General features: G+C 40.8%; 1 protein-coding gene across 1 annotated transcript in view; it reads right to left on the bottom strand.

The window, feature by feature from the left end:
* Window positions 1–7,943: 7,943 nt before the first annotated feature.
* Window positions 7,944–19,775, bottom strand: part of TXNRD3 (thioredoxin reductase 3) — a 40,195-nt gene continuing 28,363 nt past the window's right edge. Inside the window, exons 6-16 of the mRNA XM_061618399.1 lie at window positions 18,880–18,999; window positions 17,848–17,990; window positions 17,275–17,390; window positions 16,957–17,182; window positions 16,648–16,740; window positions 15,799–15,875; window positions 14,840–14,996; window positions 14,118–14,225; window positions 13,372–13,467; window positions 10,121–10,255; window positions 7,944–9,663 (exon numbers count right to left, since the gene is read on the bottom strand). Of these exons, the coding sequence (XP_061474383.1) occupies window positions 9,601–9,663; window positions 10,121–10,255; window positions 13,372–13,467; window positions 14,118–14,225; window positions 14,840–14,996; window positions 15,799–15,875; window positions 16,648–16,740; window positions 16,957–17,182; window positions 17,275–17,390; window positions 17,848–17,990; window positions 18,880–18,999 (1,334 nt within the window). The 3' untranslated portion in view covers window positions 7,944–9,600. The remainder of the gene's footprint in view (window positions 9,664–10,120; window positions 10,256–13,371; window positions 13,468–14,117; window positions 14,226–14,839; window positions 14,997–15,798; window positions 15,876–16,647; window positions 16,741–16,956; window positions 17,183–17,274; window positions 17,391–17,847; window positions 17,991–18,879; window positions 19,000–19,775) is intronic.

The following is a 19,775-nucleotide window of genomic DNA, read 5'->3' as shown; positions in this document are numbered from 1 at the left end:
CCTCTGGGCTTCCTTTCGGCTTTGACCCAGCTGCGTCATTAGTCACAGCGCTACTCATACTTGTCCTTTGTTCTTCCCCAGTAGCTCAGTGCCTTCTGACCTGGGGTTCTCATCTTCCCGCACTATTTCATGTTGCACTTTGGATACTCTGTTCATAGGGTTTTCGTGGTAAGAGGTATTCAGAGATGGTTTACCATTGCCTTCCTCTGAGTTTGGATGCATCTTATTCTGGTGTTTCAGCTTTGACCATTCCACCACAGGTGCCCCTGCTAGGAGTCTAGCCTCTTGGTCTAGACTCCTGACGGCATTGCTCTCAGCTTCTTCAACATTCTCAAACCCCCTCACCACGTTAAGGTGTGCATCCTAATTTACAACATGACTAATAGTAAAGAGAAGGTGAAAGATGTTTTTCTCCCTTTAATATTAGAACTCTGGGTCTTTCAATGGAACTGATTGGCAGTATCTCTTTCCACAATACAGTAGGGCCCCACTCATATGGCAGGTTACGTTCCAGACCTAACCTGCCGAAAAGTGGAACTCCGTCAATAAGATGGCGCCCGACGCCTGAAAAACACAGTAAAAGCGGAACAAGCGCCGTATGAGTGGGGCCTTATTCTAAGTTTAGCCACTGTATTAGTAGAATGCCAAAAAACCGGGCTGCCGAAACATGCGGCCCTACTGTACATAACAGAGTTTGCTGTCACAAGATGTATTGATGGCCATTAGATTTGATTACATTTTAAAGGCTTTACCCAAATTCATGAAAAATAGCCCTTTCAACAGCTGTTTTCTATTAGTCAAATGAAACCTCCATATTTAAAGCAGTGCTCCCCTGAATAACAGTTGCTGGGGAGTTAATCAACCAGGAAGAACTGTTGCCTTCAAGCCCTGCTTGTAGGCAACCCAGAAGCTTCTGGTGAGCACTGCTGGTCTCAAGATTCTAGCAAAGAGTGACCTTTGGACAGATATAGCGCAGCTCTTTTTATCAACAAAAAGCAACTTAGAGACCTTTATTGTAACTAATACAAAGCATGTGTAATTGAAATAATCCCCCATTTTCCTCCCCTTCCTCTGCTGTCTGTTGTTTGCAGCAGCAGCTGTTGGGGTCAAGACCTCCCAGACCTGACCTTTGTAAAGCACCATGGCACAGAAAGACGAAAGAAGTGGCCCTAAGGTGTATTCTGTCATGCGGTGCCACAGTTCCCGATCCAGGTGCTGTACTAATAGGAAATTAGTTTCCTATTTCTTAATGGGGAGGGGGGGAGAGAAAATGAATACTGGGCACTGGGCCCCTTCCTCATTCTGTAATGGATGTCTCGACTTTCCTGTCATGGATAGGTGAGGGACTGGTTAAGACGGTTATGAATGAAACGAGGGCAAGACAGGAAGAGTAGGAACTGAGGATACCGGGAGCCGGGAAAAGCTTGCCTTGCTTCCTGCTGGCGGGGCGGGGCGAGGCGAGGGAAAGTAGACGCTCCCCCTCGTCCCCAGAATGAAGACGAGCCAACCCCCGCTTTGGCCCACCCTTGCCAAGGAAAGGACAGCACGATACAGGGCAACCGCCCAGTCCTCCACGACCTTCGGACACCTCGGGCACCCGGCCGAAGTTCAGTTAAGAACCTTTCAGGAGCGTGGGCGGCGAAGAGCCCTGTCCGCGAAGAAGGGCCCACCCCCTTTTACAGGCGGCTCCGCCGGCGTCCCCCGCTAGGGAGGCAACAATAGCTCTTCCCACAAGTCCAGTCCCAATACAGATGCTTACAGACTCGCGCGCGCGCGAGAGAGAACTGCGGGGAGGAGGGGGGGCGCGTGGCAAGCTGGGTGGAGCCGCCTGCTCTCTCATGGGCGGATAATCCTCCTGAGGCGTTTTTCTTCTGTTTTGCAAGAAAGTGGAGTGCGGACAGCTGCACAAGTACCCAGCGGTGGGATTGTAGCGGGGCCAGAACACGCCTTTCTCGGAGTGGTGCTCCCGGTGAAAAGCTTGTCCAGAAGGGAGGAAGGAACACGAAACAAAGAAAACCCACCTCGAAATAATAACACATCACTAGGACAAAGCCTCATCGCTAGAGTTTTGCCTTTGCCGGGGTGTGTGTGTATGTTAATATCCTTGTTATTGATGAGTGTTCCAGACATTATTGATACTGGTACTTCTTGTTCCCAGACCTTGGCGCTGCCTTCCTCAACTGGTATGCTCTAGGTTTTTTGGGACTACAGTGCCCGCCATCTCTGAGCATTGGCCATGCTGGCCTGGGATGTGCGGAGTCGTAGTCCAAAGCATGTGATGGGCGTCAGGCTGGGGAAAGCTGCCTTAGACTAATCTGATACCTGCCTAGCACGTCAACAACCGTATATGAATGCTGCCTTATCGCCCATCTTCTTGCGAGACATGGCTTCTACCCAAGTCCATTCCTTTCTTTTTCTGCCTCCGCCCCAACTGCTCAGTTTACCATCCAGCCTGATAGAAGAGTTGTAGGACCTAATGAAGGTGTTGTCCTGTTAGGGATTTTGGAATTGTTAATATAGTGAGCCAGTGTGGTGTAGTGGTTAGAGTGTTGGACTATGACCTGGGAGACCAGGGTTCAATCCCCACATAGCCATGAAGCTCACTGGGTGACCTTGGGCCAGTCACTGTTTCTCAGCCTCAGAGGAAGGCAAAGGTAAACCCCCTCTGAATACTGCTTACCATGAAAACCCTATTCGTAGGGTCGCCATAAGTCGGAATCGACTTGAAGGCAGTTCATTTCGATTTTCCAATATAGTGACAGAATCATATACTTAGGAAAAAAATGTCCTGTTACAGTAGCCACTGGCAAACACCCAATTTACACTAAGACATGGGAGAGTTAGAGACATTGGTTGTGCTCAACTAAAATCACTGCAATGCAAAACTACATTCAGGAGTGCAACAGAGAGTGCCTCCTCCCCAGATGGACCCCTGCACCACCCCTAACTTTGCTCCAGAGGTTAGGAGAATCTCCCAGATCAGATTGGGGGACATATAGGGAGGGGACATTCTGCACGTACAATGATGCACCAAGTTTAGCTGGGATTGTATACACCAAATTATACATTATCTGATGCATGAAAGACTATGACAAATACTATTAGTATGAACATGGCTCACACTAATAGTTCTAATTCTAAATCTGTTCATGCCTTCTATTAGGTTAACTGCCTTGCCAGGAAAGAAATCCTTGTGAGTTTCACAACTCTGCTCAAGACAGGACTACTTACCTAATATTTCAACAGAGCTGGCCCAATAAAAATACACAAAGAGCCTTGGGCAAAGGTTTGCCACACTACACTGTCAGAAAGTCAATCCTGTGTTTTCCTGCAGCTGTTAAACTACAGATGAAAATGTAGAGCACTTTTCAGTTTAAAACAACCTTAAAAGTCATGTAAACCTTCTGCTAAAGATGTATCATTGAAAAGATGTTCTCTGTGACAGAATCTGAAAAAGCAACTTTGTTTAATGTATTTACTAATAGACTCCTATATTTTGCATTTTGTTCAATTGAAATTATTACTGGTAAGAATTAAAGTAAAAGACAGGCTGTGTAAAGGCTTCTTTGTAGTGTAGTACTCTTAGCTTTCTTTTCCAAGACGTTGAAGCATTTCTTTTTAACCAGTGTGAAAAGCATATCATTGCTCAACCACAGAATAAAGAAATGATGCAAGAAATATTAAGGAAACCCATTTCCCTTTCCACCCTCACCTCTCTTGTTACATCACAGATTACACAAGTTTTTATACTGCATCATGAATACTTTTTTTGGGAAACTGTGACTAACAGGCACCCCACAAATTCATACATTAAGAGTTACTGCTAAGAGAATGACTATTCTTATCCTTCCACAGCTGCTTCAAATTGTTTATTATTTTTACCTTTATTTATATCATATCTTTCAGAATGCAAATCCTCCCAAGGGGGCATTCAGGTAATATTACCGTTTTAAGAAACAATACAGGCAATATCAACATACAAAATGTCATCTTTCCCACAGAACTGTTGAGAGTAGCAAGGCCTTGCGCCAGGGAGGGATAGTCCAGGAAGAGCAGATTCTGAGCTGGTCTTTGCCTATATACCTGTCTCTATTGGAATCCTTCCCACGGGGTAGTAGATTTCAGTGTGTATGTAAAATGTACACCACACTGCAAAATGTGCTTTGCACTCGTGTTCAGTTTCTCCATTCATTCATACACACCTGTGAAGGAGCCCTAAGGAAAACTAGCCTAATGAATAACATGGCTGTAAAATCAGAACAGCATATTAGCATTTTCCAGTCAACTTTTGAAAAAATGTCAGACGTTTATGCAATGCCACAAAAAGTTAAAGATTACTGTAAAAGTAATGTTATGATGGTGCAAAAAGGGGAAATGTAAATTGCACTGATGCTTTGATTTTAATTTGGAATTATCCGTAAATATATATGGAAGCTGCTAATGCTTTCAGTGCCATAACAACATAAAATATCAGGTGGTTGAATGAATTATTAATATCCCTTTTCTGAGCCACGGAATTTTCTTCTGGACATTTATATTTACTACTAAATTTATTACCCACCATTCACCAGAAACTCAGGGTTGGTCACAACAATACAAACTACAATATTAAAAACAGTTTAAAACAAATTCACAACTAGAGAGGGTCCTCCTTAATGCGGCGGCCAGATTGCTGACAAGGACCAAGCGGTCCGAGCATATAACACCTGTTCTGGCCAGCTTGCACTGGTTGCCAATATGTTTCCGGGCTAGATTCAAAGTGTTGGTATTAACCTATAAAGCCTTATACGGTGCGGGACCACGATACCTTGCGGAACGCCTCTTCCGATATGAACCGGCCCGTGCACTACGTTCTGCTACGAAGGCCCTCCTCCGGGTTCCAACTCACAGGGAGGCCCGGAGGGTGATGACAAGATCTAGGGCCTTCTCAGTGGTGGCCCCCGAACTATGGAACAGTCTCCCTGAGGAAGTACGCCTGGCGCCGACTCTGCTCTCCTTCCGGCGCCAGGTCAAAACCTTCCTATTCTCTGAAGCATTTTAAGTTACACTGATTTAATTTTAAAAATGTTTACTGTGTTGGATTGTTGCTTGTATTTTAGTATTGTTTTGTTATTTATTGTATTTTTATGCTGTTTTATGTTCACCGCCCAGAGAGCTATTGCTAGTCGGGCGGTATATAAATTTAATAAATAAATAAATAATAAATAAGTGTCGGAAGGCCAGGGTGAAGAGGTGCATCTTTGGCATATGACAAAAGCTATATAACGAAGGTGCCCAATGCATCTCCGTGGGGAGGGAATTCCACAACTGCAGAGCTGCCACAGAGAATGCCCTCTCCTGGGCCCAATTTCTGAGGGCAGTGGACTAACTAAGAGGGCCCCCTCTGTGGATCTCAACACGAGAGGATCTGTAGGGAAGGAGGAGGTCCTTCAGGCATTTGGAGCTTAAGTCATTTAGAATAGGACCTGAAACTAAGGCAGCTGCTTTAAAACAGAAACCCCAGCCAATAATCTGGCTGCTGCATTTTGAAGTTTCTGAACAGTCTTCAAGCAGCCCCATATACAGCACATTGCAACAATCCATTCTGGAAGTTACCAGAGCATGGAGTACAGCAGCCAAGTCATTTCTGTCCAAAAGGGGCCAAAGCTGGTGAACAAGCTGGAGGTGGGAAAAAGCACTTCTAGCCATTGAGGCCACCAGTGGCAAGGCTTAATCCAGGAGCACCAAGCTATGGACCTGCTTCTTCCAGGGGAATCATAGAATTGGAAGGAGCCTATAAGGCCATCAAGTCCAAACCCCTTGCTCAGTGCAGGAATCCAAATTAAAGCATCACCCGACAGGGAGTACAATCCCATCTAGGATAGGCCATCTCCCCACTTCCCAGACTCAAGGACTCTGGACACATAACACCCATCTCTTCAGGATTCACTTTCAGTTTGCTGGTCCACATGTGCCCATCACCGCCTCCAAGCACAGGTCTAACATTTCAATTGCCTCTCCTGATTCAGATGGAACAGAGAGAGATAGAGCTGGGTGTCATCTGTATATTGATGACATTTCACTCCAAATCTTCTGATGACAGTTCTCAGCAGCTTTACATAGATGTTAATAGCATGGGGGACAAAGGCAACACTCCCATTTCTCTCCAGACAAATGTCATCAACCTGGTTGACCAACGCAGTTTCAGTTAACTACTTTTTATTTCTTGGTAAAATAGTTATATCTCACTAACTCAGAAGACTTCTGCATTAATGCATCAGTGTTGAAATCGATTAGAGCTATTTTGATTTAATTATTTAATTTAATTAAATTATTATTTAATTAAGAGTTATTTTGATTTGCTGCTGTGGGCTCCTACTGGGAGGAATGGCAGGATATAAATAAAATAATGTAAGTAATTTAATTTCAAACAATTTGAATCGAAGCCAAAGTTTTTTAAGTGTGCTTTGCATGTTACAAGGAGTATAAGCTCCCAATCTCCAGACTTGGTATCAATAGCAGAAAATGCTTGCAGTGATTTTACTTATCGTAGACCATTTTAGGTTATTACATAAAAAGTGAAAGGTGGAATCTAGTGATGCTGCCCTGCTCACAGAATGGCTTTTGATCCAAGTGGAGGTACCTGCTAACACAGGAAGAGGCCATTTTCTCCACTTTCACCATCCCACTGTTGCCCCCCTCCCCCAGGAACAGATTTAGTAGAACTCCGGGGGCCATAGTGACAAAGAGGAATCTGGGAAAATAGTCTTGTCTCTTATAACAGCCGACACCTTCACTTGCTCAAAAGCCAGATCAGGACAACAGCATCAAATTTCACAGAATCTGTGCATTTGAAAAACTTGAGACATCAAAATTTCTGCATATGGTAACACCTCAGTTAACAAATCCTCCAGTTAACAAATCCTTCAGACTGCTTTGGCAAGATGATATATGATAAAAAAGGCAAGGCAGGCATCCCTGGATGCATTTTGGAAGAAGTCTTCAAGTGGTCTTTATGCAAGGCTTACCTGACCTGGTTGTTTCATTTCAGACATGTGTATTGTTAGTTTTGAATAAAAAGTTTGATGAAATACATTGAACTGTTCTTTTTTGTGGTGTAGGAACCTATCCCTATTCTTACCATGTTATTCCTACCTCTGGTACCAAAGTTTCTGTTAAAGGAGCGATGCCCAGGAACACAGTTACTGAGGTATTACTGTATTTCATTACTGAGGTATTACTGTATAAACTAATTTCAAAAGCACTATTAAAGCACTCCTTTTAAACATTATGTTTTATGCCAAGTTCCCCACTCAGAACTGTTGTTATTCTTGAGTAGACTTCAATTTTTTGAGATTTTTATCCATGCACCTTCATACCAGTTTTGTAATGTTATTTTCTAGGTTATAGAACACAAGCATGCAGCATCAGATTCTACTTAAGGAGTTACTAACCCACTAATTAGTAACAAACAACTACACGCTTGTTACTTTTTTTTAATAGAAAGAAGCTGAACTTTAAACTTGCCTTAAAGAGCATTATGAGAGTGAGCCTTGGGCTTGTGCATCCCACCTCCTCTAGTCTAAGCTTAAGGAGATCAGAAGTTTTTGCTTCTGTTTTTAACTAACTAGTTACTTGTCAAGTCTGAATTCCAACAAACGATGCTTAATCTTAGCTACTGTTTAGAGACAGCCTACTTCAAATCAGTTTACAATTCATGTTCATTTTCCAAAATCAATAGTTAAGATTAAGCAGATTTGAACTGCACTTAATGCTCCAATAAGAGAGGAGATGATGAGTGCCATAAAGGGTGGCCCACTCCTACAGTCTAACAATGCCATAACTATGGTTTTTTAAGGGTTGGTAGATGGGAGAAACATGCCCCTCCTACAAGTTTGTCTGGGTCTACACGAGTCACAATAAGTATTTTTCTTTGAAAAAGGTATGCAATAGCACACACCATATGTCATTACTCATTTATTGAACTTTAAATTCATGATACACCATAAATAGTTTTTTAAAAACTGTTCATATGATACAGCTCTTGAAATAATATATTTCAAAACACACTTTTTTGACAAAATTAACTAAACCGAAGCATAAGTTCCTCAAAGTAACTAGGGAATGGAAAGAGGGCTCATTGTTTTATTGTACTGGAAATGTTATAAAGCGCAATAAACTAGTGTTCGCTGCTATGACACAGTTCAAGCTAAGTACTTGCATATAAGTAATCCAGACCAAATGCATCCTATTTTACGGCTGAAACAATTTGGTTATTGCATAAATAGAGGAAAGGGGGGGGGGAACCCCAAGACGCCAAAAGTGTATTTATGAAAATAATTCCAAAGCAGTTTATCAAAAAGACAAGCCCAACACGTTTCAGCCACCTTATATTTTGGCCTTCGTCAGGGGCTGAAAGTTGAAACATACAAACATGTAATCAGTATTAAAATCTTATTAGTTTGGGACATACAATTCATTATCACATAGCATAGGAACAAACACCAATCATTGTACTCACATACCGAAGATGGAAAGTAACTTTTGCTGAAGAGATTTCAAACAGTATAGCTAAAGGTTCTTTCTAAAAGGAAAGTATCTGAGTGCTTTTTTTGGCCGCAAGCTTGATATTAAATCCTTACATTCAATTGCCTGTAGGTTCTAAACTGCTTTGGAATTATTTTCATAAATACACTTTTGGCGTCTTGGGGTTCCCCCCCCTTTTTTTTCTTCCTCTGACGAACCAGATACCATCCACCTTCGCTGCACTATTGCATAAATAGGAAAGATATTAAGATTACCATGAACAGATTTCAACTTCACTTGGGAATATTTTTTTTTTTTGAGTAGTTAAATGTGGGGAGGAAATCTGGGGTGATAAAAGATACTAAGAAAAAATCAGAGATACTCCGCAAAAATTGTAAGGGTGATAATTTTGTGCCTTGGGAGGACTCTACTTTCTCTGGCAACCAAGTAGTTATGGATTAAAAATTAATTCACACCATTATGTGTCCTGTGAACTGATGGATATGGGGACATAATGCATTAACTTTGTAAACATGTTCTCCAATTTCTGACTTTGTAAAACAGGGATATTTATAAACATTGCAAACAAATCTCACCATTCATGTTAACAATTAACAAAATGCACTAGTGACCCAACTAGGTCAAGAGGGGTTGCTAGCAAAAGTTATTAACTATACATTCACCGTGCCTTATGCATTTGTACAAAAGCACTGAAACTAAGAAAATTAAACTTCACTTGTGCGATTCAGAAGTTCCTCCAGAAGGAATCTGTTTGAATGGATGAACAGGTTTTCCCAACTCTGCATAGAAGTCATCAGTCATGGCTCGCCTCCAGATGGGGTTCAGAGTCAAAACTTCAAAAATACACTAGAGTGTCATTTCTAAGCAAGTCAGGATTAAGTTTATCCCCTGCTGTTTTACCATTTCCTGCTGGCACCACTCCCTGGCATTGAAGTTTCAGAAAAGCATCCTATGCAGTAGCAGAATAGAGCAATCAGATACTCATTTACCTGCGTGTATCCAAATGCTTCCTAAAACCTTCAAGATAGGTAAGTGGGACCAACAGGAAACAGTTTAAAACAGCAGGGTTTAACCTCAGCAGCCACTCTGAGTGATATCTTGCCCTGAAGCCTTTGTAATTTCCATTGTAGTGAACACCTGTAAGAGAAGGAAACAAATGGTTTTTATTAATGCTTTTCAAAAATATACTCCATTCTGCACCATTTCCGGTGCATAAGTAGGTTAAAGGCCCAACACAGAATTCTCTGACTGTCAGTGTTAATCCCCAGTTTGTAAGGAAAAAAAAAAAGGTGGCTTTGGTTCTTTTGGCACTTAAAAATGTTAAACATGCTTTCAAAATTCAATGTCTTGCCTCCTAGGCAACATGTACCCCAGAATCTTCAAAATGTGTAACAACTGCTAAATACTGCAGCTTTAGACAAGAACCCGGAGGAAGTGGAAAGGGGAAAAAATGCTGAAACTCAGAGTTGTAATAAGACCAGGAGTGGCTGTTATGGGAGATCCTTAAGAGATAGTTATGTTAAAGAGGAAAATCAGTTCTAAATGCACCCAAAAGACCTACATTGTTAGATGAGAACTGTACTTAAACTCTTACCTCTGCACAAGTTGGATGTATACCAATGGTTTCATCAAGTAATTCCTTTGTGAGACCACATTTTATTGCTGCTCCGAAACCTTGGGTTATTTCTCCAGCATTAGGTCCGAGAACATGAAATCCTATCACACGGTTCTTCAGTGAAAAGGGAGAAGGGGAGAAGTGAGGAAAGTTATCCCAGTTAGCATTTTCATTTCCACTGTAAGCATCTGCTTACTTCCTATCTGACTATTTCTGGCATATCATTTGTAAAATTAACTATATTCTGGATATTGGATTAGTTTCACATTAATAGAGAAGGCAATCAAGTTACTACCATGCTAGGCATTCAACCTTGCTGAAAGCAACAGAAGTATACCCAACTTTTATCCTATGTTGGAGTAATTACTTAGGAGAAATGCTATAAAACTACTTAGACTGAATTATTATTGTTAATTTTTTCTACACTGGAAACTGAGAAAAAAATATTTATGTGGTGTACAAGTAACTGGGACATCACCAGATGGTCATTATAGGAATCAAATTGATTATATAATTGGCAACAGAAGATGGAGAAGTTCCATACTTTCTGCAAAAACAAGACCAGGAGCAGACTGCGGTACAGATCATGAACTGATCGTATCGAAAATCAGAGTAAAGCTAAAGAAGAACAACAAAGCAATCATAATGCCAAAATACAATTTAAATAACATCCCAGAAGAATATAAAGATCAAATAAGGAACAGATTTGAGGCTTTAAACTTAGTTGACAGAGAACCAGAAGAACTATGGACTGAAGTCATAGACATTATCAGGGAAGAATGTAAAAAGACAATACCTCTTGTTAAAAAGAGAGAAAGACCTCAATGGATGACTGAAGAAACTCTTAAAATGGTTAAAGAGAGAAGGAAAGCAAAAGGAGATAGAAACATGGTCAGAACCCTAAATGCAACAATACAGCGACTAATACATAGGGACAAAGAGAACTATTACTATAGTTACTGTATAGAAATAGAAAGGACAACAAAGAGGGTAGAACAAGAGCCCTGTTCCAAAAGATGAGAGAAATGAAAAGGAAATTTAAACCAAGAGTAGGGATGTTGAATAATCAACAGGCGAACACACTGACTGACCGAGATGAAATAAAAGGAAGATTGAAGCAATACACTAAAGAACTCTATGAAAGAGATGCCAGGATGACAGATTTATTCACAGAGGAGCCGTATGATGAAGAACCAGAAATTTTAGAATGCGAGGTGAAAGCTGCTCTTAAAATACTTGGAAGAAACAAATCACCAGGAATAGATGGCACACCAATAGAGTTGCTACAAGCTACTGAGACTGAATCTGTCCAAATTTTGACAAAAATCTGCCAAGAAATATGGAAAACTAAACAATGGCCCACAGACTGGAAGCGTTCAATATACATCCCAATTCCAAAGAAAGGGGATCCCAGGGAATGCAGGAATTATCCAGCTATTGCCTTAATATCCCATGCAAGTAAAGTAATGCTCAAGATTCTACAACAAAGGCTCTTACCATATATGGAGCAAGAAATGCCAGACGTCCAAGCTGGATTTAGAAAGGGAAGAGGCACCAGAGATCATATTGCAAACTTATGTTGGATAATGGAACGGACCAAAGAATTTCAAAAGGAAATCACCCTGTGCTTTATAGATTACAGCAAAGCCTTTGACTGTGTAGATCATGAAAAACTATGGAGTGTTTTAAAAGAAATGGGGGTGCCACACCATCTGATTGTCCTGATGCAGAACCTATACTGTGGACCAGAGGCTACTGTAAGGACAGAATATGGAGAAACCGATTGGTTCCACATTGGAAAGGGTGTGAGACAGGGGTGTATTTTATCACCCTATTTATTTAATCTATATGCAGAATCTAACATATGGAAAGCAGGATTGGACCAAGATGGAGGTGTGAAGATTAGAGGGAGAAATATCAATAATTTAAGATATGCAGACGATACCTTACTACTAGCAGAAACCAGTAATGATTTGAAACTAATATTGTTCAAAGTTAAAGAGGAAAGCACAAAAGCAGGACTACAGCTGAACATCAAAAGGACTAAAGTAATGACAACAGAAGAGTTATGTAACTTTAAAGTTGACAATGAGGACATTGAACTTGTCAAGGATTATCAATACCTCGGCACAGCCATTAACCAAAATGGAGACAATAGTCAAGAAATCAGAAGAAGGGGGGAGGTCAGCTGTGAGAGAACTAGAAAAGGTCCTCAAATGCAAAGATGTATCACTGAACACTAAAGTCAGGATCATTCAGACCATGGTATTTCCGATCTCTATGTATGGATGTGAAAGTTGGACAGTGAAAAAAGCGGGTAAGAGAAAAATCAACTCATTTGAAATGTGGTGCTGGAGGAGAGCTTTGCGGATACCATGGACTGCACAAAAGACAAATAATTGTGTGTTAGAACAAATTAAACCAGAACTATCACTAGAAGCTAAAATGATGAAACTGAGGTTATCATACTTAGGACACATAATGAGAAGACATGCTTCATTAGGAAAATGAAAAAGTATAGATTTGTTTGTCCAGCATAGTAAAGGAACATAGAACAGGCCTAAACCCAATAAGCTTAGCTCTATAGTGTGAAACTTTTGTCCCGCCCAGAATTAGAGGGAGTGAAGACAGCAGACAGCAAGATGCCTTAGTTCCATTAATGAAAGTTAACTGAGAACACATGGAGAAGACAACAGATAGGAATACATTTCCTCACAATTCTTTAAACAAAACTGCAGAAGACTAGTAGCATCTCTCACAAGGCCAATAAACTGCATACTTGAATGCAGTCTAATATACATATAGACCCAAGCTTGAACACATAAGCTAAATAAGCCTGGGAATAAGAAGCAACATGCTTGCTTTTGGTTCAGTTTTGAAACAGAAAAGGCAAATTAAGTTATACATTTGAGGAAAGGCTGTAACTTAGTAGTAGAGCATCTGCTTTGCATGCAGGAGATCCCAAGTACAATCCCTAGCATCTTCAGGTAAGATTAGGAGATACCTTTGTTTGAAACCCTGGAGAGCCCCTGCCAGCCATTGTAGACAATACTGAGCTAGATGGACCAATGGTCTGACTTGTTAAAAGACATGCCCTATGTTCCTGGTGGACATTGTAATATCCTGAGCAGAACAATTCACACACCTTTAAAGGTGTCACCTGGCTTATTTTACATTTCGGAAAATGTGAACATGCAAGAAAACAACTGTTTTTAGAGCAGAATACATACATTGGCAAGCTTATTGCAGATTACTTTTGCATAGCAAGTGTTGTTGTCTCTATTGGGTATCGTCCATTCAAGTGGCCAGAACAGTGTGTGATATACCTGGAGAAGAAAGTTATGTTTTTAAAGTTCGTTTTTCTCTTAAGCACCTTGTACTGCACTTTCAACAATATTCCTAAAGTGTTATGTGCAAATATCTCAGGAACCTATGTGCTGGAAACAAAAAGACAGCAACGCTGCTACCCCTAAGCCATGTGGAAAAATAGTATGTGATGGAAGGCCCCCACCCCACAGTTATGCTGCCAAGGACTATTCCAGCGGGTAACTGGGAACCTCAGCATAGGACGGAGATGATGTGCTTTCTGTGGTGACAGGGGACTACCCCTTCACCAGTAAAACATTAGGGTGGGAGGAGACTGGGCTGCAAGGACACCGTTTCTCAAATTACGCAGAGGGGATTTGTTCTGAAAGGGAAAGGTATCAGGTCATCATAAGCTCAATTGTAAAGCCTTAAATGATTGGACATATGAGTTCTCTTCAAAATATATATTTCATTTTTATTTTCTTACATTTATATCCCATCTTTCTTTCATCAAGGACCTAAAGGTGGCAGGTTCCCAGGTGATCTCCCATCTAGGCACTGACCAGTCCCAGACCTGCTTAGCTTCAGCAAGGCAACAGCCTCATGTGCCTTCAGACCATACCCTGGGACCATTATATTTTAAATGAACAGTTTTAAGACTTTGTCTCACCTCAATGTTTTCCTGTCCAAGTTGTTCAACAGCTCTTTCTTCCGATAACCCACAACAGCCATATTCCAGAGGTGTAAACACAGTAGTTGGTACATTGATGTAGTCACACTAAAATTGAAGGCATACAGTATGACTTGTACTTCACAGCAATTGGGGGGGGAAGTGTGAAACAATTCTATCCTATGGAACTGTTTCACTGGCCACAACACCAGCAGAAGCTTACATTCTTGCAGCCAAAGCAACAATACAGGCTTAACACTTACTAAACAGGGCACATATATATGCTTTGTATGTTTTGAGATCCAAGCCCCCAATCCTAACAACTCTCAGGATTCTGGGTTATGATGCAGTCATAGCCGTCTTCTCAGTTCCATCCCCTTGACAATCTGTGCAGTAGCACTTCCAATCCTCGTTAGAAACAGAAGGTAGTCACCAGTACAATTACAAAGAATGGCTGTTGCTATACCAGCACTTGGACAGGGGGTCAGGACCTGCAGCCAGAACACCAATTGTGCCTTCGTAAACCCAATCTTATTAGCAATTGGGTTCGTGCAATAGCTCAGAAGCTTGACTAAAATGTACTCACAGTGGTGACACTAATATGAAGTAACTTTCAGTCTGAGCAAGTTTCATGCACCCTAACCCCTAAGAGATGACTATTCAAAAATAAACCTAACTCTTTGTCTGAACATGCAACCAACACCATTAGAAATCACGTTTACCTTTACAGAACTCCCTCCAAAAAGTCTGCGAGCTAACAGCCTGCCTGCTTGTATGGCAACTGGCGTCAGTTCCAGCTTTCCTTCCAAAATGTCTCCAATACCATAGACATAAGGCACATTGGTTTGTTCTTCGTCATTTACAGGTATTTTCCCATTCCTTGTTACATAGAAGGGGAAAAGGGTTAGCACGGACATAGCTTCATGATTTGATTGCATTTAATAATGGGAGACATCCAACCATGTCAACCTGCACATGTAATGAATTCCCCTTCTCACCCCTGCAGCTGCACACCCCCCCCCATCTACTCCGAAAGGCTAGGGGACCCTCCAGAGCAAATATGAGAGGGCACGAGTGGGAAAATCTGTTCACAGAGCCCTGGATACTATATTGTAATGTCTGTCTTTATATATAGCAATCAGTCATGCTAGATAAAAGAAAATCAGGGTTCCTAGCTAACAACTACCATCAAAAACATTTTGTACTTGTCAAACCAGATTAATCTTTACAATGAGTACAGATTCAAATAGCCACACTCATCTAGCTGCCCAAAGTTTAATGCTTGATATAACTTCAGATGTTTCTCTTGGAGTTTAGACAAATTAAACTAATTCAAGGAGATGTGGGCTCTCTTGCTTGCTTTGAAATACTACCATAAAATCAGTAAAGCAAACTACAGTTAAGTTTCAAAACAGAAAATTTAAGAATGGTGGTACAACTAGTAACAGTGAAATGCAAGGATTTCTAGGCATAAAGCACTAGTTTTATACCAACTCTGACAGCAATGCTTTAAGATACCAACTTCACAAGTTTTAGTTCTAGTTGATAATTTTATAACAAGATTTTTGAAAACAGGGGTACTAGGAAAAGTATGGGAAGAGATATCTATTAAGAGACCAAAGTTGACTTCCAGACAAGTATCAATACATACTAGGAGAAACTCAAGAGTTGGAATACTTACTTTTCATTAACTTGCACACCAATTTTGTCCAAGCCAATATTTCTGGTACAAGCATCACGACCAACAGCAATCAAAACCTGCACAAAAAAAAATCACTGTCTGAACAGTAGCATGGCAGCCCGATACAGAAAACTCACTAACGTGCTCTAAGAAGCACTATTTTGTTTCAAATAGGGGTGGGGACCTTTTTCCTAGTCCAAGAGTTGCAATCTTTTTTGGGCAATCTCCCAAGGACCAGTGAAGGCTGGCGTCAGAAGCAACAGTGGGCACAGCAATTGATGTAAGTTTGTCCCTTTTAGGCTAGTTTGTACACACACACATCTCTATCCTCCATTGAGGCAAACAAGAGTCATTATCTGAGTTCAAGGGCACATTCCAACTAGCAAAAAAAAAACCTTAATGAAGGTGTGGAGCTAGGCTGTTGAGGGTGTGGCCTGGAAACAGTCTCCAAGGGTCAGACAGATATGCCTGAGGGCCACATTTGGCTCCTAGGCAAGATATTCCCCACCTGTGATTTTAAAAAAGGGCTTTAAAAACTATTCAGGATCAAAAAGAGATTTCAACATGCTCATGACAAGCATCCCTCCAGCCAACTCTTAAAACTATCTCTGAGCAATAGCACCTACCCAGAAAACAATCAAAGGGAGCAACATAGTAATGACCTTTGTTGCACAAATGGTATTTTGATGGGTCTTGCACAAGGTTGTGCATGGGTCTTGCACAAGGTTGTGCAACAGCAGTTAATGCTAGGCTCTGGCCTGAGTCTGTAAAGACTGCCATATTTTAAAAAAACTAAGTAACCAATATTCATTCCACCACCCCCAAACAACACTAGTGCAGAGTACTTACAGTATTATATTCTCCTTCAATAATCTGTATTCCTTCAGTGGATTTTGCAACCACTTTGAGTTTTCCAGGCATGCCTTCCTCCAACTTTATAACCTGCATGGAAGCGTCATAAGCTTAGTCATAAGCTTATCTCAACCCACAGAATATTGCTTTATCAGAATGTTCACCTTAACCTACATACCAGCCTTTGCACATGCACACAAAAATCACTCCACAAAGTGCTTGCACTTATGCTATATCATTCAACGATGAACAAAAAAGGCAGACAGCAGCATTCCCCTATCTTACCTGGTAAGTGGACATACTTGCCTCAATAGGAACAAATTTCTTGATGAATTTTACACCATGCATTTCCATATAGGCTCCTGCTCTCTCTGCCATTTCTTGATCAAAGCCACGAAGGAGGATAGAGCGTACCATAACTGTGACATCCAAACCAAGGCCAGCAAGAAATCCTGCACATTCCAAAGCTACATAAGAAGCTCCCACAACCAGAGTCTTTCCAGGGCAATAGGGCAGGGAGAAAAGGTCATCGCTAAAAAGAAACAGTATAAGAGCAATTTGTTAAATATTTAGAACCCCTTTTAATCTAATCTACTGAAGCGCAGAAATTTCATTTAAGCTCACCTTGTAATACAGTATTCTTTGTCTCCTGGGATACCTAGATATCGAGGTCTTTCTCCTGTGGCTATAACAAACGTTTGAGCTGTATATAAAGTTTCTTGTCCTTTTCTGTTGGTTGCCTAACAAACAGAAATGATGTATTTGAACTGGCATTCTTCTAGACAACAATATGTTTTACGTAAGACATTGCAGCAATACACTTTAGCAAGAACTATTTACACTGATCTGAAAGAGCTAATCATTTACCATTATCAGAACAACATTTTAAAGCAGTATCAAGCATTAAGTTAATAGAGAACAATAATTTGACTACTCTTTCTACTACACTTAACATGTAAACTGATGGATACCATTACCTCCAATATCCCAACTGTAGGAATAAAATTAATTTGAGAACACCATTGCCTCTAATAATGTAACCAAAGGAATAAAATTCAGTTGGGAAATCAATGGAATTTACTATCAATTGTTTTTAACAAACAATTTGTTCAAATCTTTTTTCATACACAGCATTAACTATATAAGCAACACATCTGAATACACCAGAAATCAACAGGTGCAAAATCCTGCAGGTACCTTAATCTTGTGTGGCCCAATAAACTCTCCATAGGCATTGAGGTATGTCACAGTCTTGTCACGCAAGGCCACCCGATATCCCCAGTTCAACGATCCTATATAATTTTGAATTGCTTCTACCATGGTGTCCCAGTTGTGTTTAACTAAAAACAGAAATGTTCACTTGTACAAAACAGTTTATCAGATCCAATCCATGAAAGCAGTATTATCCTAGTGAAACAATTTTTCTTTATTGCAACTATTGTGTGTGTGAAATAATTCTAAATTTCACACATACAGTAGTTGCAATAAAAAGAAATTTGCCTATGCTAATAATTTTTGAGAAGACGTGGCTGTCTAAGATTCAAGCCATTTATTTAAAGGAGACTTCTTATTATATGCTTTCAAGACAATTATGACTTATGGTGATCCTATGAATCAGCGACCTCCAATAGCATCTGTTATAAACCACCCTATTCCGATCTTGTAAGTCCAGGTCTGTGGCTAGTGAATCAGGTCTTCTCATTATGTGTCCAAAGTATGATAACCTCAGTTCCATCATTTTAGCTTCTAGTGATAGTTCTGGTTTAATTTGTTCTAACACCCAATTATTGATCTTTTTTGCAGTCCATGGTATGCACAAAGCTCTCCTCCAGCACCACATTTCAAATGAGTTGATTTTTCTCTTATTCGCTTTTATCACTGTCCAACTTTCACATTCATACACAGAGATCAGGAATACCATGGTCTGAATGATCCTGACTTTAGTATTCAGTGATACATCTTTGCATTTGAGGACCTTTTCTAGTTCTCTCACAGCTGCCCTCCCCAGTCCTAGCCTTCTTCTGATTTCTTGACTATTGTCTCCATTTTGGTTAATGACTGTGCCGAGGTATTGATAATCCTTGACAAGTTCAGTGTCCTCATTGTCAACTGTAAAGTTACAGAAATCTTCTGTTGTCATTACTTTAGCCTTCTTGATGTTCTTCCAAAAATCAAGATGCATCGATTGCTATCCTTTCCCATCAGCACATTCTTTGCTTTCTTACAAACCTTGTTGATCATACTCCCATCCAAACTTCCTTGAATCTTGTAACGCCTGACCTAAAAGGGCTGCTTGATGCATCAGCTTCTTAGGAATGCAACCAACGTTTACACAAGTGCCACCAAGTCCTGAAATGCAAAATGCATGTATAATTAACAAGCTTCTCATTAACAGTATTAAATAATGGCTACCAACATAATGTGCAGCATTCCTTATGGATCTCGGCTACCCTTTTACATGCATGTCGAGAAACATTTTATTGACTGATTTTATTTTATTTATATGCCAACTTTCCAGAGTGAACTGCGCCCAAAGCTGCTGACAACAGATGTCCACCAGTTTAGAAAACATATCAGTAAATTCAAATAGGACAAAATCAGCTGCTCAGCAAATATTGAATAAATCCAATACTGCAAAAGTAGTCATCTAGGCCGGTGGTTCCCAACCTTTATGAGCACGGGACCCCCTTTATAAGCTGAACATTTTTTGTAACCCCCTCCCCCCAGGGAGGCAGGCTGGCTGCCAGGAAGGAAGTCAGAAAGCAGCCTTTCTTTGCAGGGTTGCTTCTTTTTGCTTCACAAAAAGCCCTCTCCTCTCATTCTAAGTAAGGGCGTTGCCAGTAGCGGCAGTGCAAGGAGACAGGAATCAGTGATAGTAATCCCCTCTTCTTCCTGGTAGCTCCACCCTCAGCCTCCTTTGGCATCTGCCATGTATTTTATAGGCAGATGCCTGCCCTTAGTGCGCCTGAAAGATGCTCTGGCGCTTCAGCAAAAGGCCTCCCCTCTCGTTTGGAGCAAGGGGGACATGCTGTCTGCAGTGGCAGCAGAAAGCAGACAGTGTAGAGGGAGTGAAGACTTTTTAAAAAAATTAATAAATAATTCATTTCTTTACTGTTCACGGCCCC

This window comes from Rhineura floridana, chromosome 3 (genome assembly GCF_030035675.1).
Source record: "Rhineura floridana isolate rRhiFlo1 chromosome 3, rRhiFlo1.hap2, whole genome shotgun sequence".
Classification (NCBI taxonomy): Eukaryota; Metazoa; Chordata; class Lepidosauria; order Squamata; family Rhineuridae; genus Rhineura; species Rhineura floridana.
Note: the sequence above shows the minus strand (reverse complement) of the source record. Positions and strands in the feature narration are given on the sequence as shown.